The sequence below is a fragment of the Pterocles gutturalis genome, unplaced genomic scaffold (assembly GCF_000699245.1).
Source record: "Pterocles gutturalis isolate BGI_N339 unplaced genomic scaffold, ASM69924v1 scaffold23059, whole genome shotgun sequence".
Classification (NCBI taxonomy): domain Eukaryota; kingdom Metazoa; phylum Chordata; class Aves; order Pterocliformes; family Pteroclidae; genus Pterocles; species Pterocles gutturalis.
This window is the reverse complement of record NW_010133846.1, coordinates 49,513-76,489: the sequence shown is the minus strand read 5'-3', so window position 1 is coordinate 76,489 and position 26,977 is coordinate 49,513. Positions and strand designations below refer to the sequence as shown.

Here is a 26,977-nt window from a genome sequence, read left to right as displayed (position 1 = left end):
TGTTCCTCTGCTCAGGGCCTCATGATAAGTGTAGGATATGAAGGCAGTCATGAGTGGTACGGAACCGCGGCACTTTGCACACAGCAGGGCTGACATTGCTGCGGTAGTATTGGTGTTAGGACTGAGATAAGACAAATGGGTACAGAAGTGATGGGCACTGGTGATACCATGGGACACGACTTCCCATCTCTTGTGCTTCCATTTGCCTTGCTGTCTTTCAAAAAATTTGTTAACTACATTTCCCAAGTTTTCCAATGTTGTGCAAATTTGTCTTTTGGGTGGACAGGAAGTGTTTGCCGTGTGCTCCAAGGCTTCTGAAGGTTGATGGAGATTATTTTGTACTCTCAAAGGTTAACTGTTCATTCCCCAGTCTGGCTTTGCTGTTCAATACAGCTGTCTAGAGTCCTGGCTGGTAGGACACAGCAGCAGAACCAGAAAACCCCATGTACAGTGCAAACCCTCTGCCTGGGGGCAGATAGTCCCAAACCCTAACCAGTGTTTCCATTTACTGCCCTTTGCGAAGAAAGATCTTGAACTTTTATAACTGAAAGATTGTTTCAAATAACGTATTGAAAGTATAAGCGAATTATTTGTGGTCCAGGTTTCCATCCTGGGTTTGAGTCACTCTGCAAGTCACAACGTTGCAGGCAAAGCTTTGGGCCGCGGGGGTGTGTGATGGAAATTGGTTACTCTTCTGGGGAAGTGACTCTTTGTGTGACTTGTAGCAGAAAACTTCTTCTGGCTCTTGCACAGCAAAGCAAATTCTTCTACCAGGAGAAAAATAGAAATGGAAGTCAAAATGCAACAGAATTGACCCCAGAGAGGACACAGTCCAGTCTGCATCTTGCATCCGTGTGTCTGTTAGATTAACAGTTTTATTTTAATCAAAGTGTTGGTAAGAATGAGGTGTTCTTGCATGTTTTCTTCTTTTAACTCTTTCCACTATCACCATTAATATTCTGAGCTACTTTTGTATGTTAATTGAGCTGTGAAACTAATACCGTTCTTGCTGTGCCGAAGGAAGTTAGCATTGTTATATTGAGATAAACACGACTCATTTTTTTTCTTATGTGTTTAGATGGAATTTGACTCTTATTTTCCCCAACTATACTTCCTCTCCTGTTGACTAATAAATACAAGATTAGTTTTTCAGGTATTGATGATTAACAGTACTGTTTTTGAAGGTGAGAGTAATAGCTGAGAGAGGTGTTGAGTGTTTCTATAAGGACAAAACCGAACCCCTCCCCCCCAAACAGTCAGAAGCTTGGTACAGTACTTCAGTGGTAGATGGTAATGGGCAGTAGATGATTTGTGAGGTAGGAAGGGGAAAGGTAGTACTCTTCAGAAGGTCTTGTAAAAAAAATGAAATTAGTTTTATTTTCTCACTTTTTCCCCTTAATATTAAAAATATTCTTGTGTTATTGACAGGAGAAAAATGTGCTACAAAACATTCAGCCGGCAGGAAAATAGATATGTCCTACCTCAGGGTTTTAGTTTTGCTTCAATTATTAAAATGTTTTTCCCATTTACTTCAGATATGTCTTGTAATTTTGAATATAAAGCAGTTTTCAGTGAGAACACAGTTAAGGTTTGTAACTGGGTAGGAACATTGATATAGCAAAGTGTGATTGCCCATGGTCTGTGTCTGTGGAAAGCTGAAAACCTGTCTTGGGTGATGGGGCAGCTGGCGTTCCAGCCAGCATCCTGGCAGAGGAGAAGGGAATAGGTCACCTTCCAGTCCCGTCTGCTCTCTGCTGTCACAGGCATATCTTCAATTCAGGTGCTGAACTGGATCAGGAGACTCTTCTGTTTGAATAATGCTTCCTCACAATTTGCTGCCCTCCATTTTTTTTTCCTTGTGTATGTTTTGGGAGGGCCAGCAGTGCTCTGGCTCCCCTTGCAGCTTCTGGGGAGCCAGGGGACAGGGACTCTAGTGCTTTAACCCCTGACAATATGTTTATGCTTAAATGTATGTCAAACTGTGGTTTTGGTAGTTGTTACTCCACTTATTAACATGGAGAAGTCTAAATCTCACTTTTAAACATCTGTGTAAGGTATTTTTAATACATTTGTTGATACCTTTTTCCCCCTTCATTGTAACTTATGGAGTCATTGGATGACTTGCCCTTTTTAATAGAATTTCTTTGTAGGATGCTTTTGTAGAGTGGCAACTGATTGGAATCTGTTCAAAGAAGACTTTAAACAAAAAATGTTTGTGCATGAGTGGCCTCGAGTAGGAGTTGTAATCTGTCGTCCTTGTGAGCTAATGACTGCAGTGCAGGAGGACGTTCAGAATTTTTTCCTTCTCTTTGAATTAGATCTTAATGGATTTATACTGCCTGAATTTTTCAGGCATCCTATAGAGTTTGAAGTGTCATTAAAAACAGAAACAAATGTTTAAATATTTTGAAGTCTCTTCTGAAAGGTTACTTTTGTGGCTAGAAATACCTAGCAGAACCTTGGAAGCTGGAGGGACCTCCGAAGGCCCTGCAGTCCAGCTCCCAGCAGGGCTGAGGCTGCAGCTGGGGCTGTGTCCAGGTGAATTTGAGACTTCCTCAGGAAGACAGATGATCCCTTTTCAGGAGGCATGTGGCTATGCTTAGCCACCCTCCTGGTGAAACCTTTCTTCCTTATGTCCAGCCAGAATTTCCATGGAGGGAGTTCTTCAGCGCTCTGACCAACTTCACTGCCTTCTTCAGAGCTGACTCTTGTTGGGTCAGTATCTCTTGTGCCAGAGGGCCCCAAACCACATTGCAGTAGTAATCCAGATGGATTATACATCCTGATGTGTGCGAGTGCCTCCTGGGTGTAAACAGTCATGTCCCGCAAAACTGCTGGCTATGCTTTTGCTGATGTACCTCAGTTGCTGATGTACCTGTTTTCGACATGTAACAGCGTTTCCCTTTTCTTAGGAAGTATAGGCGAGTTAAACTGACTAGTGTAAAAGTGAAAGAAACAGTAAATAGTGGTGCTTTTTCAAATGTAATCTTTCTGAAACTTTTTCTCTGTATTGTGATAACTGGGTTTATAGTTGCTTTCTTTCCCAGATGGTTGGGATGGTCTACAGTTCAATTGATCTTGTATTCATTGAGAAAGGTTAAATATGAAGATGGATTCTATTTATGGTAAACAGGTGGATCAAGAGCTGTTAGAGCTATTCTGCCTGCTCTTCAGCATCTCTTAGGAGATATTGATAGAATGAAAACTAAATTACCTAGCTAGAGTTCTTCTAAGTTTAGTGCTGAAAATAAAATATGTGGTGTTTGTTGTTTCAGACAGTGGTGTACATAACTTGAGAGTCCTGCCTTTCACTGCCTGGATCCTTTTAACAGTGTGCCAGAGGTGAGTGGTTCAAGTTCAGTGGTTATTTTCGTAACTAAAGATAACAAGTGAACTGGATGTAGTGCTTGGTTTTGTTTTCATGCAGTATAGTACTTGTAATTATTTTTTTTAAACTGCTGGATGAGTGATTAAATAGCAAGTCTTTTTCCTTCAGTGATCTGAGTGAGACGAATCAGTTTTAGCTCTTACTTTCAAAAAAAGAAAAGAGAAGAAATAAGGATAAGCTCAGATTATTTATTAAGCACTACCTATTGCAACCACTGTTTTTTGGCTTCCACCTCCTGCTACCTACTGTTTTGACTTGGGATATTTTCCCCTGAAGGTGCTGTAGGAAGGATGTGGCGGTGTGGGGAGGTGTGGAGGAGCAGCGGCCATCCATAGCCTGAGGTGGAGCAGGCATAATATTATAATTGTCTGAATTGTAAAAACTAAGCAATAGCTTATAAAGTATTGAGAAGAAAGAAGATTTGTATACCTGTGGGTTTTCAGTGAGAGTAGAACAGAATTGCATTGATTATGTGTAGAGTAACTTCCTGGGCTGGCTCAGAAGACCTGAGGTAACCTAGTGGAGCTGATGTTTTCTATAGGATTCATTTAGTGGTAGACTCTGGGCTGTCTTCTTCCTGTTAATTCAGGTACTCTGTTGTCTGTTTCTAGTAACTGTAGTTGATCTCTGTGGCTTAGCAGAGATTTATTAACAGAAAGTTTTAATAAAATGAAACCTCACTACAGCTGTACCAAAAAAATAAAAGCAAAGTGGCAGAACACTGAATGAACTTTCAGCATTGTAGTAGCTGTAGCATGGAGCAGAAAACTGGGAATCTGACTTTCATTCATTACTTTACCACGTGGATTTATTATTTCTCACTCAAATTCTCTGTTTATAAAATAAAAATAATGTTACCTTCTTCAGAAGGAGGTTATGAAGGATAATTATTGACATTTTGTAACCTTCAAACAGCAATGTATAAAGTCCTCGTGTGCCTTGATTTTTGCTGTGAGTTCTGTTAAATGCTCATTCAATGAAGTGTTATCAGATGTTGAAATTAGACTTAATTTGTTTAATAAAGTGCAGGTGAACCAGTTAGAATTAAAAATGCAATCCAGTCTTAAGTTTAACATCTACATATGTTTTTGCAGATGACTTTAGTTTCCTTGAAACTGAAAAGGAAATTCTGAAGTACTAGAATAGAAACTCTGAGATGCTACTATTGGCTTTTGCGCTATATTTTCAAGTTATCTGATATATGCCTTTAAATGTAATGGACAAATTTATAACCCTGGCCTTTCCAACAGATCAGAGGACAGTCTTGAACATTTTGTGTTTACATTTAAAGACTAACAGTGAGAAGTCTTTTGTAATAATTTTCTGGAGTAGAAACTTCAGTAAGTTTTCTTTGTACTTGGTAGGTGTACGTGTAGGTAGCAAAATTAAAATGTTCTTGAAATGGCTGTTAATCTAAAAACAAAACACACACACAATCCTAAAGTCAATAATTCATCAAACTATAGACTTAATCACAGTAAAATTATTCCAATTTTTCTACTAAAATTTCTACTGAAAATTAAGCTTGTATTTTACCGACTGTGGCCCAAATTTTATATTTATTTCAAATGTGTAATATAAAATTCTTTGGAGTTTTATCTTCAGAATCTCTTGTCCTGTTTTATAATAGTTTTCTGTTAAATGTTCTGTGGAAATAATAATTTTTAAAAAATCCACTGCTTTGTTCAAGGAAATAGGTGTTTGGAATCAGGGTTACGGATTTAGAGTCATCTTTATTTGTTGAACTTATTTCTGTGATATTTGGCTTATTGAGTAATTTTTTCTTCTTTAAAACAAGACGGGGTGAGGGGAACAAAACATGCCTGAAGTGGAGGTGTTCACAGTAGCTGAAGGTTTTATATACTTCCCAAAAAAGGCAATAAATAGGTAATAGCTCACTGAAAGGAGGAGAGGAAGAACCATTTGGACATCTCAGTTGTGGGTAGGGGTAGAGGGGTGTCTCTTTCCCCCCCCCCCTCCCTTTTTTTCAAGTATGGGACCCAGAATACTTGCTCTCAGTAACAAAATTAAATCTAACTTCTGTATTAATACTTTTTGTCTCTTCCATCTTTTGTCTGCATGTTTCTGATGTTGCTATATTTGACTCAGTAAAGATGTGCTTTTGCAAAACATAGAGCATTCTAATGCCTTTCCTGAAAGGAAATTAATGCATAAGTGTAGGTTCAGTAAAGCCTATGGTTGAAATGCTTCATTGAACAGAACATAGCAAACCTTTTGCCCTTTGAAAAGGAAATGCAATTGGCAACACAGTAAATATTCACCAATGACACTCAAAATGTTCTTAAACTTCACCGAACTGCGGAAAATAATTTGTCCTTATAGGATTTTGTTGAGTCAGAACTAGTATGTGGCAATTAGTATGTGGTTATCAAGATCTGCCAGCTCATCTTTTATCTAGCTGGGTAAGCTGGCTTTTTTCAATTGTGGTGTGGGGTTTTTTTTTTTTTTTTAAGGAAAAGAACTGTATGGAAAATCACCCTTTAAAAAAAAATTCAGTTAAATTAGTATGAAGTTACAGATGAAGTCTAATGTTCTGGCAATCTATTGCAATCATTCAGCTGTTGCAAATCTGAAACTATCCTAAAATCTTTTAAACTATTTTGGAACATCATATTGCATGTAGTGGTATTCTGTACTTTTGAACTTGTTCCTTATTCACTTGTAGTCTTTGCATCAAAAAATAAATCACATCTTGTACTTTTACAATAGAATATTTTGAAAAGTGATTGCAATATTAGTATGTGCCTTGAGCGCTTTTTGTTATTTTAGTGATGTTTAGATAAAGTGTTCTGGGAAATGTTCTTTAATAGTACAATTTTTTCAGACTTCATACACCTTTATGTACTGTTCAGTTCTTGTTTGATTAGATCAGAAGCAAACAGTTACAAGCAAAGTTATCGGTGCCTTAGGAGTTAGCAGATTTGCCAAACTGCAATGGGGCATCAGTGGCTACAGTACCACAGCATTTGGTGAAAAGCTTAGTCTATTAAGGGACTCAGGACAGCTGCGACACAAATACACTCCTCATATTGTGAGACTGGAGACCTGCTCACAACTTCTGAAAGACTGATCCTCCTCATTTAAAGAGGAAGAAACACCACAGACACTTCAACTTGGTGTAACTGTCTGTGATGCTGTATCAAAATATTTCTCGGTATTTTTCTGTGGATCAGCATGTTTGTCATTGTTGATTTTTGAGGAGTTTAAACCCAAGAAAAACAGTACTTATTCTTAGTGTTTCGTATGAGTTAGTTATGGGAAATTTTGATTCTGACAGTAAGTAAGAGAACAAAAGGTATGTATTGAGTGGGTGTCTGGATTCCTTTCCGTTAAAAAAAAAAAATAAAATTTGTACTTATGTCAATTATCCCAGGTGCCTAAAGTGTTGATTTTAAGGCTTTGAATGCGTCTTTAGCATTAGTTATTTACAGACATTTAGTATAAATAAATCTATAGAATACTGCCCATTATGCTAGTGGCACAAGTACTTTCTAGCCTGTAATTGTGGACAGTAGGGAAGAACACTTTCATCCCATTCCTGTGCCCCCATAGCCTCAGGTATACCCCCAAAATAAATTGATCTTCCCTGAATTATGTAATTTGAGTACTTTTTTTTTTAGATTTTTCTTACTACATTTTTTCTGTTTCTCTGTGTAGTAATTGTAGTTCTTTGCGTGAAAATACAAGCATGCTTTTGTTTATTAATAACATTAAAATAGATTATTAAGAATCACTTGTCTAATTTTTTTTCAGTTTTAATAGCTTCAGGTGCAACTCAGGTTTGTAGATATCAATGGTACCTGTTATGGCCCACAAATGGTCTCTGCAGTATACTTTAATAGCAATCCATATGGATTCCTCATCAGAGAACACTGTGCAGCTTCCATCAATACATGAAAATTCAGTTCAGTAAAAATAAAACAATGACCACGTTTTTCCTGGTGGAAGTAGTTTTGTGGTTCGATAGCTGGTATGGACTTTGGCTGTCTTCTTATCCGGCGTGTCAGGTTTTTTTGAGCCAGAAAAAGCTTTGCCTGCCAAAAATAATGTAGCACGTTGCTCGTGAATATAGCTATGAGTTAAGCTATATATTTAAAATAGATATATATTAGTAAGCTAAGGTTAAGCTTGTGCCCAAGTATATTTGTGAACTGAATACAAAACACTCGGCGACCAACCTTGGTATCTTGACCGGTGTTCAGAAGAATGCCAGTGGCAGAACTGGTTACTGAGCTCCTGTTTCTGTGGTTTCTAAATAAACATATCTCTGTGTTACACCAGTTTCAATTGGAAGATTTAAATATGCACTGCACTTTTGAGGGACAACTGATGTGGCTTAGAATATGATCTTGAGAAACTCTTCAAGATAGCTTATGCAGTTAAGCTACATCACAGGGAGGGTATCCTGAGATGCTGAAAGCATTCATGTACATAGAGGCATGCGTTGGGAAAAGTCAATGTGAGGCTCTTGGGATGTGGGGGCTGCAAGCAGTCCTTGTCCCAGCTCTTTGTAGTGCAATAGCACTGTATCAGCTCAGGGATGGGGACTGTGATCTCCTGAAGGAAATAAGTTAGCAGCTGAGGCCGATGTCACTGAGTTACTCCCAAGACCTATCTTTCCTATAAAGAAGCTGTTGTAATCTTCTGCTTGCAAACTCCTCCCTTCAAGTTTCTGAGGGGTGACATGCCTGCTTTGTAGCTCTGTAGGGCTGATTGCTTGAGCTGGAGCTTTGCAGGAGTGGGCACGCAGCCAGTGTTGGCGTAGGTCACTTATAAAATCGGTTGAAGGCTTGTTCCTCCATTTGATAATGGCTGGAAGGCAGTTCCTCTTGTGTGGAGGCTTTGAGGGAACTTTAAATGATTCATTGTTCGTGTTGGAGTTGGTGTGTAGTAGAAAAACAGTTAAAACTGTAAATGTCTCTGTTTTCAGTAGTGCTCTTAAGGTATTCCATATATCATCATATTCAAATGGTATGTATTTTATCAAATGTATTATGATATTAAAAAGCATTTTGGTGTGCTGTAATACTGCCTTTTAATGAATGGGAAGAGACTACACGCAGTTCAACTCATTTTGTATCTGGCGAATGGTTTTGTGTGTGTTACCCAGGAGTGCTCTGGATAACTGCTGAAATTGGTGGATTTCACAGAACAGAAAATATTTAAAGGTTAGTGTATGATTGCTGTGGAATTCTGTTTCTAATAACTCGGTTAATTAATCTTGGATTACAATCACTGCACAATAGTAACAAAGCTTGAATTGTACTAAGCAGAAAAGACTGAGAAAATGAGCTTGGCCTGTTTATTTTTTAAGCCAGTAGTAACACAAAACATAGAATACCATGCATACAGCTACAAACCTTTTACGGTCTATTTTTCTTTCCCTGATTTTAAGTTTGAGAGTCTCATTTTAAGGCATCACGGTTTCTTTACAGTATCCTGGGTTCAACCCCAGCTTTCCTTTGTGCTCTCTCTTTCCTTTTGTTTCAGGGATCCCCTGCAGCTCTCATCCCTCCTTATTTTGGAGGCTGTTGTCTGTCTCAGCCGCTCATAGTTGTTCCCCATAATAGAACCTCTGAGCAGCTTATTTTCCACCTGCTCTGTCGCTCCCTCCCCCCACGTTCCTTTTTACATGAATGTACTCCTGCTTTTGGATTCAGCAGCTGTATGTGCAATCCTTCCAGCAAATCCCCTGCTACTGTCATTGCTACTCACACTGGTTTTTTTTTTTCCTCACTAGTGTGAGTCCTTGCATTTCTTTTAGCATGTCTTCCTTGTGACCGCTTGTTCCACCTCTTCCTACTAACCTTTAAAATTTACCTGAAGCCTGATATTTTTTAATGTGAAATACAGACATGTTCCTGTATGCAAGTTAAATATGTGCTGCTCATGCAAGCAGGCTGTGGCTGGCGATGTCAGAGGGATTCTTTCCCTGAAGCAGCAGGTAGTTGGGGGATACAGATTTTCCCAAGAGGCTGATTTTGAGTTCTCTTATCTTGCACCGAAGTCAGTAGCTCTTTGTCCATTGCTTAGCACACTCCCCGATAAGCTGGGTTGTCTCATACCATTAGTTCTCAAGTTATCACATACCAGCCCCAAAAATGCTGTTGAATGAGGGTTAGACCTCTCTTTGTATTTGATCTCTGAACTTGTTTTTCAAGATTAAACAGCCAAAGTATTCGTTTTCCTTTCTTAATTTTCCCTGAAGATTACTGAATGGCATTTTCTGCCAGCCCTGCATTTGTATAGGATCTGGAGAGGTCTGTTCTATTATTGTTAGAGAGAGTGTTGGTTGATGATGATGAAGATCAGGGTGCTTGGTAAGCTAAAGCATTTATCTCAAAAGTAAAGGGTGTAACATCCTTGGATTTACTTTAATGTTTTGACTAGAAACCTGGTGTGTGTGTTTGTCTATATGTATGTTTATAAAACTGATTTTGAAACTAGCTCATAAGCAAGGTTTTGACAGTTGTGCTCCTTAGAAATAGAATTTTCTGTCAGAGGGATAATGGAAACTTGCATTCTCAGCTGCTGAGTTGCACTTCAGGCACTCTTTGGATGCGTGGCTGCTATAACATACTTTCTGACTGCACTAAGTTACTGAAACTTAAGGAAGTCTTGACCTGTGAACTGTAAGCCTTCTCCCGTGTAACTGGTGACACATCCTCAAGTGGCCAAAGTGGGGGAGTCCCATATGTGTCCAGTTGTGAGGAGCGGCTGCTTCTGTGTATTTTTCAGGAAAAAAAGGTGTCATCAGAGTAGGTTGTTGTGACCTGCTCCTTGGCTGTGGTTTAGGAGAAGTGGAGGAAATGACAGCACAAAGCAGGCCACTGGTCAGACAAAGGATTCTGGCGTGTAAGTGGTGGCTGGGCATCTCCGCATCCTGAGTCAGTACTCTGACTAATTCTGCAGAATCCTTAAAAATAAGAGAGACAGAAAATGGGGGCAGCGTTTGATGTAATGACACAGTGCTGCCTACCTTTATGGAACTGAAGCTTGGTTTTGGGGTTGAGTTTTCGAACCTAAATGTATTATACATTAGAGGGGCAGGAACAAGGCATCAAATAACACTTCAGTCCAAGACCTGTTCCTCAGAACTTAATTTTCAACAAGAAGCTTAAGAACAAGAACAAATAAAATAAAAATATTTGGTATGAGTCACTTGAAGCATTGGGAGGTTCTGTGATGCAGGAAAGGAAAAGGGATCTCTCTTCTGTAAGTTCTCCGTGAGGTCCAGGGGGAAAGCGGATGCACGTGTCTTCCCCCTTCTACTTATTCTCTTCCCCACCTTGAGGTAATTTGTGAATTTTTGTATGCTTGCTCCTACTTTTGATGAGTCAAGGGTTGGTCGCTTGCTGCTCCTTTCATACACAGCTCCACAGCTCCCAATATTTGTGTACGAATTTTGTTTAAAAAGCCTTTTTCACTGAGGCCTGATGCAGACTTGGTAACACTATTGGCTTCTCTTAGTGAGGTCTGATTTAGATAATGAAATTGTCTACTTCTGTTGTAATATTGCTTATAACAGAGTTGTGGCATGTCACTTTTTAATTTTGACTACAAGTAATACTAAGGTACTACAAGAAGCTGTCAAGTACTACTTACTTTGTGTGGCTCTCAGCTGAACTTGTGTATGAAACAATGATGCCATAGTCACTTCTACCGAAACTCAGTAACAATATAAATTTTAAAATTTGTATTAATATGGAAGGAATGAGAACTGTGGCTAAACTTCCAAATTTCAGACCTCTGGTTTTGAACCTGTTTTTCCTTTATTTAATCTTGGTTCTAGTATACACATTAATCCCCACAGTCTCTCTCCATGTTTGAAATTATTTGGCTACTATTATTTCCCTTTCACATTTGTTGATGCAGTTTTTTGTTATCTGGTGGGAGTAAGGAAGAAAATGTGTTCATGAGAATGTGAGGATAGAATGTCTCATTGGTGTAGAGTACATAACGATTCTGGATGAAAGGGAATGTCATGTAACAGCCAAAGCCAAATGTTTAATTTTGAAACAATTTGTTTATTGCAGGGAGATTTTATTCAGAAAAGTGATCTCTGGCAAAATTTCTGTTAGGAGATAAAACAGTAGGAGGAGATGTAGAGGAGTTTGTAAAGATTCGGTTTTGTTCAAGCACTGGAGCTGAGAGTAGAAATAAAGGAGGATGAGAGTCTGGTGTGTCAGGCAGCGTTGGTCTCTACTGACTGTATATTTTGCTCATAGAAATGCACACTCTTCTAACTGCTTATTCATGGCTTTGAGTAACTGTTTCTATGGAAAAAGTCAGATATTCCTAGTCTTTATCTAGTAAAAGTTTACTTTCAGAAGCTTATCATTTTGAGCAGCAGTTCTCGTGCAGTGGAAAATCAGGTTGGGGTCGTGGTCATGGAACAACTTTTTTAGGTTGTCAGTGTAAGCTGTCTCAGCATCTGACACCTGAACTGCAAGGTAAGAGTTCAGAATAAGGAGCATCTTCCTAATGTGCTTACAGCATGCTGTATTCTCTTGAGCACGCCTGGCAGAAGGGTTTCAGTAAATCCCCTTTCATCTTTTTCTCCCTTCAGTGAATAGTGTTTCTTGGTTTTGTGTCCCTCCCCTTTGAGGAATTAACGAGGCTTGCTGCTGTGATCACTCTCAAGTACCGCATTTTGGAAGAGGACCTCATTTGAACTGGAGGAAGACATGTAAGAAGTAATTTGATTGAAATAAATAAGTGCTGCTAACATTCCAGACAAAAAAAAAAATGCAATCTTGACTTTAAATTTGAAGCATTTCTAAGAGCTTGTCATTTTGGAACCTGTTTTATTTGGAAGAGTGTGAGTTTCTTCTACACTTGTGTTTTGGGACCAGTAAGAGAGGTTTCCTATCTTGACTCTGCAGAGCTGTTAGACGAAAGGGGGAGACTGGGATGGACCTTTCTTGCCTGGGCCAGTACTTTCCCAGTTGTGTACTGTTAGCACAGCAGTTAATTGGACTGGTAAGAGACTTGTGAAGCTGCAGCATCCACTCACATCTCATGCAAGATCCAAGAGTGTCTTTTCATTTAAACTGTGCTTTTTCTTGGTACCTGTCCTATCAGGAAATTAAAAGGGTAGCTTTCTGAGTAACTGTCTCATGGTCCAGCCTTCTTCAGGAAGATGTACAGATTTATACAGGATTAATTTTAATAGTATTAGCTGTTAATAGTATTAGCTGTTTTTTAATGAAATCTAACATTGTATCTTTCAAACTGCCTCTTTGGTTACATGCAGAAGCACAGAATCGTGAACGATATCTTGTGTCCAGTGATTTTTACCTGCACTATTCAAAGACCCTGCTTCTATAAAGTAGCTTTTTGCCTGAGAAACTCTCCTAGATATGAGAAATAGGTGTTCAGTAACCCCGAATTAAGGTAAAAAAAAAATCTGTGTGTAACTTTGCCTTGAGAGTTGAATTGAGAAGTAGCTTAATATTTTTTTTTCGCTTCCACATGCACCTTTTTATAGTGGATAAAAATTCTGGTCCAGGTGTCCTAGTAAAAAAATCCAGAAGTGTAAGAATTTATCTGGTATTTGAACTGACAGTAAACTGGAAAACTCAGAGGAACAGTGTCTGAACAGGGCCCTTAAAATACTCAGTAGTGCTCTGTGACATAGAAAGTTAAAAAATTGTTGTAATATACATATTTTTGACATTTTCCTACTGTCATGAGATAGATTAAATGCATTTTTTTGTAAAGCAATTGATAAATTGCTTAAGACTATGAAGCGAACATTGTGTAGAAGTGGACAATGTACTCTTTTTTTTTTTCCTTAAACAGCTTTGGTTGGGGAGAAATGCATTTTTGAACTGAACAAACATCTCTTGCTCTTTCTAGTTAAAAAGTGAATATATGAGCTTTCTATTGGGGAACAGAAGGTCAGCAGTTCAATTTTATTTTTGGCATTTTATAGACAGTTTAAAGTGAAATCCCTTGAAAAGTAGGTAGCGGTGTTTCAAGGGATTAGCAGTAAAACATAGCGATCCACAGTGATTCTGAGCTTTGTCCTTCTGTGGGAGATCAAAGTTAAACTTCTTATGTCTGAGGACTGTTCTTTGTTTATACAATACATAAATGCACTAACACTTCTACTGAAGTATAATTCCTGCAGACCATTGGATGTTTGAGCTGGGGGAAAAGCAGCAGCAATGGAAATGAAGAATTCAAATGCTTTTATTTTTTTTAATCTTGAAAGAAATTCAAGGATGTCTCCTTTATAGAATTTCATGGTGTTCACCACATCCTGAGTGGCTGGCTGGTTTAATTTCAAGGTGAGAAGGAAGGTTTATTGATAGTGAGGATGAAAGTGCAGTGATACACCTAATTTATTCTTCCGCAGAGCATGTTTCACCAGTCTATCATATAGATAATATTACCTAAATGTCCTCTCAATAGAATGTCTAGGTTTTTTTCTATAATCTTGTGTGCTTGGCTCCCCCTTACTCCCTTTTTGTAAGGGACTGTAGGGAGGTTGGTAGATGTAAAATTATTTGTAATTTGTAATTATTATTATTTGTAATTTTGTCTTGTCTAGACACCTACTGACATTGTATTCTTCATGGACTTTCTGTCTTGGGTTTTTCTGTTGTTTTCATGTATTTCCAAATATATAGGTAAGCTTAAATGTTGTCTGCCAGGAGGAACTGAGAGATAACAGTCCAGAGCAACATCAACAAACATGAAGCTTACCCGAGTCTCTGGCTTAGTAGAAACGCCCATAAACCAATGCGGAGATGTGGCCATTAATCATTGCTGTTGTGTTACAGGCAAGATGAGGTCTCTTTTCCCAAAAGTTTCCTTTTGTGCAGCTGAACTATTTATTAGCTGTGTGGCTTTTCTGAAACTGCTTTTAAAAGAATTGAGGAGGAGTATAGCCGATGCTCTCTTCTGTCTTCATCTGAACGTAAGGCTGCATTTGGGGTTCTGCTGTGTTTCCTCTGCAGCCAAGAAACATAGGCCAAAAAAAAATGCCTCCTCCCTGTTAGTCTCATGCCATTTACAGCTGAAGGGTCTGAAGATGTCCTCTCTACACAGTCTGGGTTTACCATTGCTGTCTAAAATGTGGAAAACCATCACTCTTGATGTCAGTGCCTTCAAAATAAAGCAAGAAAAAGCTTTTTGCCCTAATAGTGGAAAAAGTCAGTGCAGGTCAGGTTGTCTGCAGTAGTTGCATCTGCATAGGCTGCTGATGGAGGCAAGTGAGAACCTGCAGCCACTGCCAACACCTGCCAGAGTCCTGCCTGCTGGTGGAGCTCGCAGAAACAGATGCAGGAAAGGGAGGCTGAGGGCAGATGGCACAAGCATGTGGGGGCTAAAGGCTGGAGGAAGGGGTTGGTAGGAAGGGATGTTAGCTGGCTATCTGTGGTTGGAGTTGCTTTAGATTCAGACGTTGCTAGCGATGATAAGTGATTCATGCTCCTTGTGTTTTCTGATAAGTATATAACAAGAGCACATGAGAAGATGCAATTTTGTATGGTCTTCAAGATATGGGGAAATGCTTTCTTCCAGAAATACCCTCTGGGTTGGATGAAACACTGATAAAATCATCTAACTACAAAAACCCTCTCTCTTAACATTTTCTGCCTGGTGTCTAGAAGGTAGCCAGTAATGTCTGTGAATCTTTCTTCTGCTTTCAGAATGAAATAAAAATACAAATTTCTTAAAAACAACATCCCTCCCCCCATCCAAAACAAGCTGAAATGTGTGGTTTTTTTAATCCCTTAAGGTTGTCCTTAGTTGATTTCTTAATAATCATCCCAGACTTGATGGAAGACTTGAGCCAGGTTTTTACTGTAAACTGTTTGCACTATGTGTTGGTGACCATACTCAGTTTCAGTTTAGCTAAAGACCTATTAGAGTGTTTTATCTGTAACTTCTATTATTATCATGAGCTATCTTTTAAGTGCAGGTAAGTTGTAAGGCTCCTAACTAGTATTGCAAAACTTTAACATATGTTACTATAGTGACAGATTGTTCCTGTAGAATACAGCTTTTTGTCCTTGGAAATAGTATTTTAAATTTAAATAATCTGTCAGAAACTAAAAGTGTACACTACCTACTATATAATAGGCGTGCTGTTCCAGAAGGGCTATAGAAATATCCTTTTCTTTTTAAGTAAGACATCAAATGATTTTTGAAAACAGCTTCCTGAAACAGCGGAGTGCTTATCACATAAATAGGAAAGATAGTACTTGGTATTATGTGTTTTGAAGACTGTCACATTGATTAAGCATTTGTATCTTGAACTGCCCCAGACCAGGAAATTCTGTGTCATGGCAGTGTTACTCATGAAATTAAAAAAAAAAAATAAAAATGGGAAGGTTACCTTGTATGAAGGTCGCAACATGAAACAGGGTGAATGTTGTATAAAGTTAGTGTGATATTGCCTGAATTAACAGAAGGCCAGAACTCAGATTTGTGTTCTTTTATTTCTGCAGCCCTGATGGCTTTCTCTTTTTTTACCACTAGAGAGGTAGCAGGCTAAAGTATCTGCTACTTTCTCATATAAATGCTAGGGATTTTATCTAATAGCATTTTCCAGAGACTTTGTTGTGACATCATTGTATCCTCTTCTTGCAACTTCATCTTTTTCTGAGACTGTATGCCTCAAATGATGAAGCTATATTGGTCTGAATAATGGGCAGCCGTGACTGTGGTGACCTGGGCTTACAAGAAAGGAGAAAAGATGGGAGCGGGGAGGTGCCCTCACTGCGTTCATTCTGCTTAGCAGTCTCTACCTTCGAGGGCACCCCCACTGCTCTTGCCTGGTAGACACTGGTGCAACACTTTCCTGCTAGAGGTGGCTTAGAGAGCTGGAAAGGGCCTGGGCATCACCGAGAGCCCTCGGAGATGGTCATCACTAAGATTCTGGGCTGCACGCAAAACATATGAGTCTTGCTGAAGAGATGCACGCTTTGTGATTAAAACTATTCCTTTTCCTTAAATGGTGAGTTTACATTTTAAAACATCACTTGAAGCAGTCCCTGCTTATTTCATCAGGCAGACTGATTCGTGTGATTGGCTTCATGAAAACATCGTGTGGGAAATCTTTTTATGAACATCCTTTTATATATTATTATATAAACATGTATAAAGTGAGATTTCCTTTTTGTTATATGGCGAAGTGCTGAACTGACTCCTTAGGAGGAAGGATGTATTTCTGGGCGTTTCTAATCTGTATGTTCCTTGTTTTCTTTGTGTGTCTTTTAAAAAGACTTCTAAGCCACTTACAAGACAAAAAACAAGTTTAACTTTTGTGCTATATTGGAGCAATGCAGAAATTCGTTACCACTAAACTAGTCTTGAGGTTTCCTGTTTGCAGTTGTTCTGTAACGCAAGATACAAGGCGCCAGAGTGTAGCTGCAGTTGTATTAGAGATTGGGATATCAGATATGTTGTGGGGCCAAGAGAAGCAAACATTGCTTAGAAGCTGTCAGAGGCATCCTGTTGAAGAAACAAAACCCCAAACCTCACAGCATTGTGCCCTGACACAATGGCGGGCGATACAGAGGGGAAGAGGGTTTGAGGTGTGCAGGGGCGGGCTGTTGTATAGCATCGAGATGAAGTTACTTAGCTAGTACAGTTCTCAATTACTGGTTAATTAAGACTGATCCTTCACTCTTTTTGAAGATATCCTGCCTGCTTATATTTTAGCAAGAAGTGTCATCTAAAAAACCCACACTGGCAGCACCCGCAGAGGTGGGCCGCAGCGGCTCCGATGTGAGTAACGGCTCCACCAGGCTATATCACCCTCACAGTTTTATCTGTAATTATTGCTTTTTTCTTTTTTTCTTTTCCCCCCAAGTGACTCATAAGGAAACCAAGTACTTTTGCACCTAAGAACAAATGTCTTGGGACCTGCCAGAAAGGCTGGTGGTGCCTGCCGAGCCTGCCTTTGAAGTCACCCCTGCGGCTGGGCCTGCCTGGCAGCTGGTTGTTAATGTGTCCAGCATGGGTGTAGGCTTGGGTAGATGAGTAGACCTAAATCAGGAGCTCTAATGAGGTAAAAATGTACAGAAAAAATAGTTTGTTCGTGCCTATCTTCCTTAAAACCCTCTTAATAAGTGCTAATTGCACATCCATAATGGTATGCTGGTATGCTGTGTGGGGTTTTGCAGGGGTCCTTTGTCTCCTCCCTTTACTTTTCTTTGGGATTAGCGTGCGTATGACTGCTTGGTGGTGTTATCAAGGATGTCCAATTTATGCTTTCAAATTAGTGGCACAAGTGTTACTCTCCAGAACTTCATGGCTCCAATTTTTCTGCAGAGTTGACACTAAACCTGTAAAAGCTTTGTGGATGGTTCTGCTATCTTGGGATGCATTTGAAGATTGAAAGTGTTTAATTTTTGTTATTATTTTTATACTCTAGTTAATGACAGAGAAGAAAGTGGTTGTCACTGTAAAATAATCCCATGTAGAAATAAGTATTAAACATTTTTTTTCCCACATCACTTTTAGGAAACTTAATTGTCCAATTCTGAACTTATTCTATTCTGAATATTTAATTTATTCCAGACACAGTTTAATAACTTTTTATGATCCTTAATGGGCTGAACTGCACTTCTTTTGATACCTTCAATTTGCATATCCTGACTTGAGTTTTTCCTTTTCAAAGGAAGGACCAGGGAGAGGGGACACAGAAAACCTCAAGAGCTTTTTACATCACATTTTAAATAGGATATTCTTTTAACCATATAATACTTCTTTCATAAATGTTAAATTGTGAGAGTAGGTTGGGAAATGTAATAAAACATCCTCCTTCACAGTGGATCCATTTATTTACATCTTTGTTCACATTTATTTTAACAGCTTCCACTCATCCTCGCTTTCAGCTTTGGAAAACTGACCCTCCTAAAGTACTGACAGCGGCTTCTGTTGATTGTGACTGTGTCTTCAGTTTGCACATCTAAGTAAATTAGATAGTAATCACTTGCACTTACTCACTATGACTTTTAGTTCTGTAGTTAATGCATCCTAATGTGACCTTATAGTGAAACACCCCAAATTAATTGTCAAGCTTGTGGTAAAACAGTTGTTAATTTTAGGCAGCCCAGGTATGTGGCTTTTTTTTCTGTTTAGGTATTGGTTTGACACCTCAGAACTGTGTAGCCAGATGATGAACGTTTGCTCACTACGCCTATTTAGTTAACTTTCTTTAAAAGAGCAGAGGCAGTATTCTTACAATAATTTTGGTGCAGTGACCTCTTTCCAAAGAAATGTGTCCCTTGGGGTGGATTGACATATATTATATGCAGTATTAAAGTGTTAAACTGTAGAAACAGTTAGACAAGGTGGCCTTCATGTGATCCATCTCCATTTGTCTAAGTGTCAGCAAGTAGCCCATATAACAAAGCATGGAAAGAGTTGTACTAGTTTTAACAAAGGGCTGCAGTTTGCCATAATTTGGGTCAGCTTGTTTACTCTTTTTAAGTCTCTGCATTTTGGGATTTTCTTGTAGCAATCGTTAGAACTATATTTTGCTTGGTTTAGGTTAACTTTGGCCTTTGCATGAAGGAGATTATATTTTCCTACTTTTTCAAACATACATGCTTTAAGCATCAAAAATGCTATGTTCTACTGGGAGTAGCTAAAAGTATGTCCAAAAGGTATATTCTTTTTCACAAGTTTTCATTTGACTTCACACTTCTGTTCTTTTTAATGCCTTCTGAATTCCGTTTTTGAGTTTGGTGCTTTACTGATCCCCAAGAACCAAATGAAGCAATCTCAAATGTAGAGAGATGCACTTTTTTGAAATCTTTCTGTATGTCAAAACTATTCAGCCAGGCTGATGTTAAAAGAAAACCTAACCACACCACCCACACACACAACAAAGAAAACAACTGTAAGTGAAAACAAAGCTTCAAACCACCTGAAACAGTGGGCAGGCTAACTAGAGATTACATCTTCATAAATAAGAAAGCTTCAGACTTAGAGTGATCTAACATGAGTTATTTTATTAATTACAGAATACAGTAAGCACATTTGGTTACTATGAAAGAGGCTTTGATGGAAAGAGACTTTTTTTTAATTTTCCACAACTGTGTTATCTTAAGAGGACCAAATATTGCTTCTTTGCTATAGCTTATGACAGATTAACCAAGTGGACACTAGGTAGCTGGCCCGTCAACAACCCATGCTATAGGATTCAAAACTCATTTTGATTTTCAGGGTTTGGGGGCAGAAGAAGGAGAGGCTGTTCAGCCTTCGTATCTTAGAGAAAACCATGATACGTCATTAGTTATCTTTTCTTTCTCCCAAGACAGTTAACTAAATATTGTCTAGTAATTATGTCTTATGTAATACTGTATAGCAATTATGTGTTTTATGCACATCAGTGTCATGTAAAAGCCTCCATATCAATTTAGTACCTTTCTTTCAGTGTATTTTAGGAGGACATCCAATTCCAGAACAGTCTGTTATGTCAATTGTCACTTGCTATTAATAGAATTTTTGCTTGTTCCCTTGGTGAGGGATTAAATTTCAAGCATTACTGTCAATCAATTTTCAGCCATGTTCCTTTTTTGCAAAATAAATAGTGAACAGGGAGAGCAACCGTTTCTTTTCTTACTATATCTTTAAAGCTCAAATATACCTCCTGTTTGCGCTATCGTAACTAACCCTATCCCTTATGTAACCCTGAGCCTTCTTCCTGGAGGCAAGAAAAGATGCTGCTTTTCTGCCCACTGGGCCAGGGCATTAAACTAATGGGCATATTAACTTGTGTCAGTCTGTAAGAGAAGATGCCAGTTCAGGTGGCATGCTGTAATGGATCCTTTCTTATTTATCCTTGTGGGAGAAACACATTAGCCTTGGGGGGGGGCATGGAGTGGTGGAATCTAGGCCTGGTAAAAGATAATTATATCTGTTTGGCAGTTGTATATAGCTTGATATTTAAAATCATATCAACAGTGCAGATTTTTCACATGAAAAATCACTAGCAGATTGTGGGAGTAAATTCACTTATGTTTCTCTATGTTTAAGTTTCCGTAACCTCAAATATTGCTTGCATGGTTCAGTTTTAAGCATTAGTTCAAAATGGTATAGGTGAATCATTTATAGTTTATTGAACATAACCTTTTCTTTTCTGGACTTTCTTCTGATAAAGTCTATATGGGAGCTACAGTATGAGGTGTTCCACCAATATCTGCCTTTGTTCTGCCTTAGGGTTAGATAATATTCCTCACCTGTCTGAGCAGGCTTATAACAGACTTTACCTTGGGTGGGTTTTTGTTCACTGCCTTTCCTAGCCTGGTAGATTTTTCAGTTTCCCCTGCCTCCTCTCCCAAGGGTGGAACATTTTCAGGTGTGCTTCTGCAGTAGGGCAGCTGCCACTGAAGACAGCTCTGCAAATGTCCCAGGAAGAACCTTATTGTCCTTGATGGAGCCAATCTAATGATGTAACCAGAAGAAATTATTTTTAAGAACATTAATACTAGTTCCCCAGATTTAAAAAAAAAAAAAAGAAAAAAAAAAAAGAAACCAAACAACAAAACCCTGAAACTAAAAAAAAAACATCCCACCAAACAGAAAAACCCACCAAAGCAAAACTCCCCCCCCCCAATTAAAAAAATGAACACAACCAAACTCCCCGAAACACATGCATACAGTTTTAAATGGACACATGTTTAGCTACAATTATATGGTGCCTTTTGACTCGTTATAAATCCTGCCTCTACTTGGATAGGAATGCTTGTGCCAGTAAACATACACCAAAACCGAGAGTGTTTTACAGACTTGGGTTCTCCGTGAGCACAGCAATTGAGAAACTTGGCTTCACGATGCTTCAGCGAAAATTGCATCATGCAAGGGATCTGCTTGTGAAATCACTTAGTTTTTCAGGCAGAGTGGCAGTTTTACATGTTGACAATAACTGTAATTCTAGAAATCGGGTAGCTTCCTGTCTTGATTGGGGCTTCCTGTCTTGAATGAATTTCAGAGGACTGTAGAGCTCATGTTGTCAGCCCTAACGTAGGCTTTCTTTCTGGGCTTCTGTCCTTGCCCAACACCTTGGGGAGACACTTGGTGATTCTTACAACAGGGGCAAATTAAAGTTTTTTTTCAAAATTTTTTTTTTTCCTCAGAGGCATAGGAAGAGTTCAGTAGTTTTCCATTGTCAAATATTATGTCTAATGTGTTTTTTTTATTATTAATAATCTGTAATATTGATAGATAATTGTAACTTGCCCGTGTTGTGAAAATAACCTTTTTTTTTAGAAGTGGAGCCTATGTGGTGGCAACATCAGCAAACTACATTGATGGTGTCCTATTTCTTCATGTTCTCCGTGTCCTCAGGAATAGAAAGAATTGACCATTTTACAATTGCTGAGATAAAATAAACCATTCTAAATTGGAGAGAGCTTATATTGACAACACTGGCCTCCAGAACATGCTTGATTGCAGTCCCCCTGTGGCTACATCAGCTTATCGACCTTCAGGCTCTGTGTTCGTTTTACGTGATCAGAAACCAGGGCAATTTATTTGAGACTGCAGTCCAAAGCTCAGGCTCTCCTATGTCATTTTGGTGTCAGGATTATTATTTTAGGGGGAAAAAAAATTGTCGATGGGTATGGTGACTTATTTCTTGTAAAATTATCAGTTCCCCCTGCATAAGTCACAGTCTCTTCAAACTTTAAGGGTTGTGTCTCTTCTCAAGTGTTCAAAAAATTGTAATTTCTTTTTACATTAATCTTGGGGCTGCCAGCTATGCAAGCTAACATTTGAATAATGTTTTAATTGTTGTATCTTCCTCTGTGTTTTCTAACTGGAAAATGAAAACTTGAGCCTGTTGATTTCAGCCTCAGATTTTCAAAAATGTCATCATACCTTGGCCATGAGGGGTGACATTGCTCATACTTTCCAGACCTCTGCTGTTAAATACTTTAGCAACCACAGCTCAACTCTATATGATGCTCTCCTGGAAACAAAAATTATGATAAGAGGAGGCTATTAAATTATAGTAGACTCCACTATTGTGTCTTATAATAATAGATTAAATAAGGAAAACACTTTGAAAGTGTAGACTGCTGGGCTGTGTAGTGCGTATTTTTACAGCTTGTACTGTAGCTAAATGGAGAAAGTGTGTGCGCCTGTTTACAGACTGCAGAAGAAACCCTTTCTGAATATAGGTGGTATAACTTACACGCTGAACAGAATTTCTGAATGAGATTTGGTGGTTTTTTAATTATTTTTCTGTCATGTAAACTATTAGGTATCGGAGTTCATAGGGTTGTGGATTGCTAAGAACTAGGCAACAAAATCAAATAATGTTAAAAAGATCTTTGGACATTAATAGTTTGGAGTATTCTAGGACCTCTTTCTACTAATTTGTAATTTGAAATGTACAGCTTTTACTTTTTTAAAAAAATAATCGGCTACATTGGTTTTTGAATATATTCTCACCTCCTGCTCTCTCCTGTCCTCCTCCCCTCTCCCTGAGAAGCCCCCAGCAGCGATTAGAAAACTTGAGGTAACTTCTCAGAATTCAGAGGATAAAATCAACATGTTTTGTTTGGCATTATGATGCGTTCGAATGTCACTGGTACTGGCATGGGATTTTTCTCTTCCTTGCACACTGTTGTGCTCCCTCACATTTGTTCCCGGTAATTACTGGGATGTGTAGGAAAACATGGAGGCATGCAGCTGTCTTTATGCAGCTGACAAATAACTTTGAAAAATATCATTCTTTTTACAGGTAAGTAAGAAAAGACAACTCCTACAGACTTAATGGGACTCTGGATGGGTTTCGGATAGGGAAGAAATGAAATGCAATTGAGGGAAGCACAGTGGGTGCTCTTCTCTGCCTCACTGACTCATGCCTGGCACGGGACTGTAATGAGCTGGGATCTTCCCGGGAGCAAAGGAGGAGTGAAAACTTCTCCTAAACGGCAATCTTGTGCTACTTTCACAAAACATTGTGAAATTCTTGATGGCAGATTTTGTTGCTGTGTTACATTACTTCTTGAAGTATTTTTAACTTCCTGCTAAAAAAAAAAATATTAGTAACTTTGTTTAAATGCAGAAAACTTTTAAATACTGTTAGAATGAGGATGAAGAACTAGGGCAGAAGGAAAACTTTCTTGGAATGCTGCTATATTTATTTTTTCTCAGATCAGAACTTTGAATGCTAGGTGTGGGATAGTTTTATAATGCAATACATAAAAACTAAATGGGTCTTATAAATTAGCCTTTGTTAATGTATGTCTGAATAATATTTTGTATACATTCAGAGGAAGTGAGTATAATACATTATGACTAGAATTTACTGTCAAGGTGTTGTCATATTGTAGTGACAGAAAATGCAAGAAAGGTCAAGAGGACTTCCTTTAGTTTTCAAAGAAGAGTTCCAGTCTATGAGGTTTTTTCTCTATATGGCTTTTTCATTTTTCCCTACCCTTTTCTTATTTCAGAAGAACTCAAAGAAAAAAAATGAGTAAGAATTACGTGATATAATTTGCTGATGAGTATGTTTTGATATTTTGTTGCAGAAGGACTCCATGAAAGATGACAGAAGAAGTTATTGTTATTGCAAAGTGGGATTACACTGCACAGCAGGACCAAGAACTTGACATCAAGAAAAATGAGCGTCTTTGGCTATTAGATGATTCCAAGACATGGTGGAGGGTAAGAAACGCGGCCAACAAAACGGGATATGTGCCATCAAATTATGTGGAGCGAAAAAACAGCTTGAAGAAAGGTTCTCTGGTTAAAAATCTAAAAGACACATTGGGTAAGTCCTTTTTTGTTTTGCAAGAAGTTTAGTAGACTTGATGGGTTTCAGACTGGGAATGTAATGTGCATATAAATATTTTTTTACATTCTTGTTTGGATTTTCTTAGTCCTTAGCTTGAGGTGACCGTAATGGATGATGGAGGGAGGGGGAGAGTGGGTGTCAGGGAGTAGAATCAGGTGGGAAAATCTATAACAGGTTTTCTCATACCACATCTAGGAGAACAAGATTTTTGTTCAGTTTGTTAGAGGTTGTGTATTTTCAATGGCTGAAGACCTGTGTTTTCATTGAGATAAAAAGTACTGAATCCTCTCATACCAAGTCCACTCACTCAGAAATAGGAGGATATAGACTGGATTGTTCAGCATAGCTATCATAGCAAAGCTAAATGACTTCATGAAGCAGATTGTACAGTGTGGCTACGTGCAATGTCAGGGGTTAAGTTTCTGTGGTCCAAGATGTTCTTTCTGCTTCAAAGTCCTTAATATGTACTCTGTTTTATACTTACACACAAATTCTTCACAACACTGTGTCATATATGTAAAATAATATAACTTTGAAAATTTTTGAGTGTATTTTGAAGACATGTATTTGGAAGTTAGGTGAAATGAATATTTTTTCTTTATTTTTGCAATTATTTTTAATGGCTTAGTAAATTATTAAAAAATAAAGGGCTTTTCTTATGGCTAGAAAAGGTTAAACATAGCGATAAGTGATCATTTTACATATAGAGGCCAAAAAACCCTACTAGTGGTATCTTGGGATGTAAGGAATAAAATAGAAACAGATATGCACCTGGAATTGTTTTGAGGTTATTTTTTGCCTGTGTTTTGTGAAGTCTTACTTAGGGAAAATTTATTCTGTTGCAGTTTGCTGTAGAACATACCGACTCTTCAACAAAATAATTAGAATTTGGGATTGGACTTGCTAGAAAGCAAAAAGATTCACTAAAAAATAACATGGCAATAGCTTGTGTAGATTTATTGCAGGTGTCCTGTGCTAGTGTTGCGTCTAACAGTTTAAGTTACTTGGTCACTTCTTCATTACTGTGTCCTGCATTGCTGAGCTGCCATAGAGTACTTGGAAGTTGAAGACTACAGGATGGATGGCAGGCAAACAAGGTTATCACAAGATGTACCACAATAATATTTAAAACTATAGGCCTTTCTACAGATTCTCTTGAAAAAAAAAATTACAGTGACAGCAAATGCGATTATACCTTTTCAAAGATTTCTATAAAGAATAAGCTCCAACGTCAATTAACTAGCTAATATCAAAATCCCAGTTGTGACCTAAGGTACTTCTATATGGATTTATCTTGTTTAAAATACATATATTTTGTCTAAAAGATACTTTATGAAAAGGTTGGGTTTCTGTTGTAATAATACATGAACTGTTGGTGTAAAATGTAGACAGTATTTACTTGGTGTAAATAAACACATTTTTATTTATATCCAACAGAAATGCATTTAAGTGAAGGAACAGAGATGTGTCCTAGAATATATGCATGTTTACCTCCTTGATCTTAACAAAGCTCCACGCTGCAGAGTGCTTCACCTCACTACAGCAGTGACTGATGAAGTGGTGTGAGAATAAAGCTTGGTGGTTTCATGGCTAAGCCTTCACTAGTGTTGCGTCTTCTAAACCTCAGCCCTTTGCATGCACTTACGTGGCTTTTTAAGTTCTGAAGGACCTTTATTGCAACCTACTGATTCCCCTGTACCTTTTCTAATAGTTTTATCTTTGCATTGTTTGTTCAGCTGAGGCAGAAAATATACCATGTGGTGCAGTGTAGGTTTTTTCTTTTGCAGTGACCGCATGTACCTGCTAAGCATACAGAGTGCAAAGCGGCTCTCATGCTCTTTTATGCTTGTACATCCTGTGACAATAAGAAGCTACCTAACCCACAAATTGGCTCAGGATATTCATAACACACCCCTAAAAAAGTAGGTGCTTAAGAGCATTCTTTTTCTATAGTTTAAGGGCTGTGAACTGCTTAAGATAGTGAAACTTCTGTCTGTGCTATGCACCATGTATCTGTACAATTTTTTTTACCTTTCCTGAATCAGAGTCCTCAACTAAACCATAGTATTTAAGCCTTGCTTGTCTTGCTGTATAGTAATTTCCCATCCAGAACAAGGAGAGCATGTGTCCTTCCTTAGAGGATCCTTTGTTCTGAGCAGTCATCAGGAATGCATGACTTTTTTAAAAAAAAAAAAAAAAAAAAAAAACCAAGAGGCTTGCAAATTGCAAGTCTGATGGTTGATCTAGTGAAACAGCTTTTGAAAGTTCTGCTGTGCCCAGTGAAACAAGTTCTTAAGTTCTCTTTAAAGAAATATGCCTAATGTCTCATCAAGCATGCCTCTCCTAAGATCACAAGAAAATTCACTTGAAAATATTGGCTTACCCAGCACAGATGGGAATTGTGGTCATGAGTATCAGTCCTTAAACCAGATCTGTTTCCAACTTTGAACTTGAAGCTATTACCAAAATATCAGGTACTGAATGAAAAAAAAAAAAAAAGTCCCTTAATAATCAATCAGTCAAATATCAATCATAAGTCTTGTGAAATCTTAGGAGGGAAACAGCAGGCTCTTAGGTGCTTCCAGTGACAAGGCTGGCAGGCTTTAAAGAGAGGGACACTGTGACATAACTGGACCCACCTTTCATGCCTGTTGCACTCCAGCAAGCGCTTGTTCCCATGGAGCTGTACTTTGCACTACCATGTCCTTAATCAATTAGATTTCCTTGTGTTGAAACACATTTCATCTGAAAGCATTGTTATCACACAAATGATGTAGTGTGTCGTCTGCGTGATT

At 38.3% G+C, this 26,977-nt stretch overlaps 1 protein-coding gene across 1 annotated transcript in view; it reads left to right on the top strand.

The window, feature by feature from the left end:
• Positions 1-3,279: 3,279 nt before the first annotated feature.
• Positions 3,280-26,977, top strand: part of NCK2 (NCK adaptor protein 2) — a 52,052-nt gene continuing 28,354 nt past the window's right edge. Inside the window, exons 1-2 of the mRNA XM_010081397.1 lie at positions 3,280-3,342; positions 23,917-24,158. Of these exons, the coding sequence (XP_010079699.1) occupies positions 23,933-24,158 (226 nt within the window). The 5' untranslated portion in view covers positions 3,280-3,342; positions 23,917-23,932. The remainder of the gene's footprint in view (positions 3,343-23,916; positions 24,159-26,977) is intronic.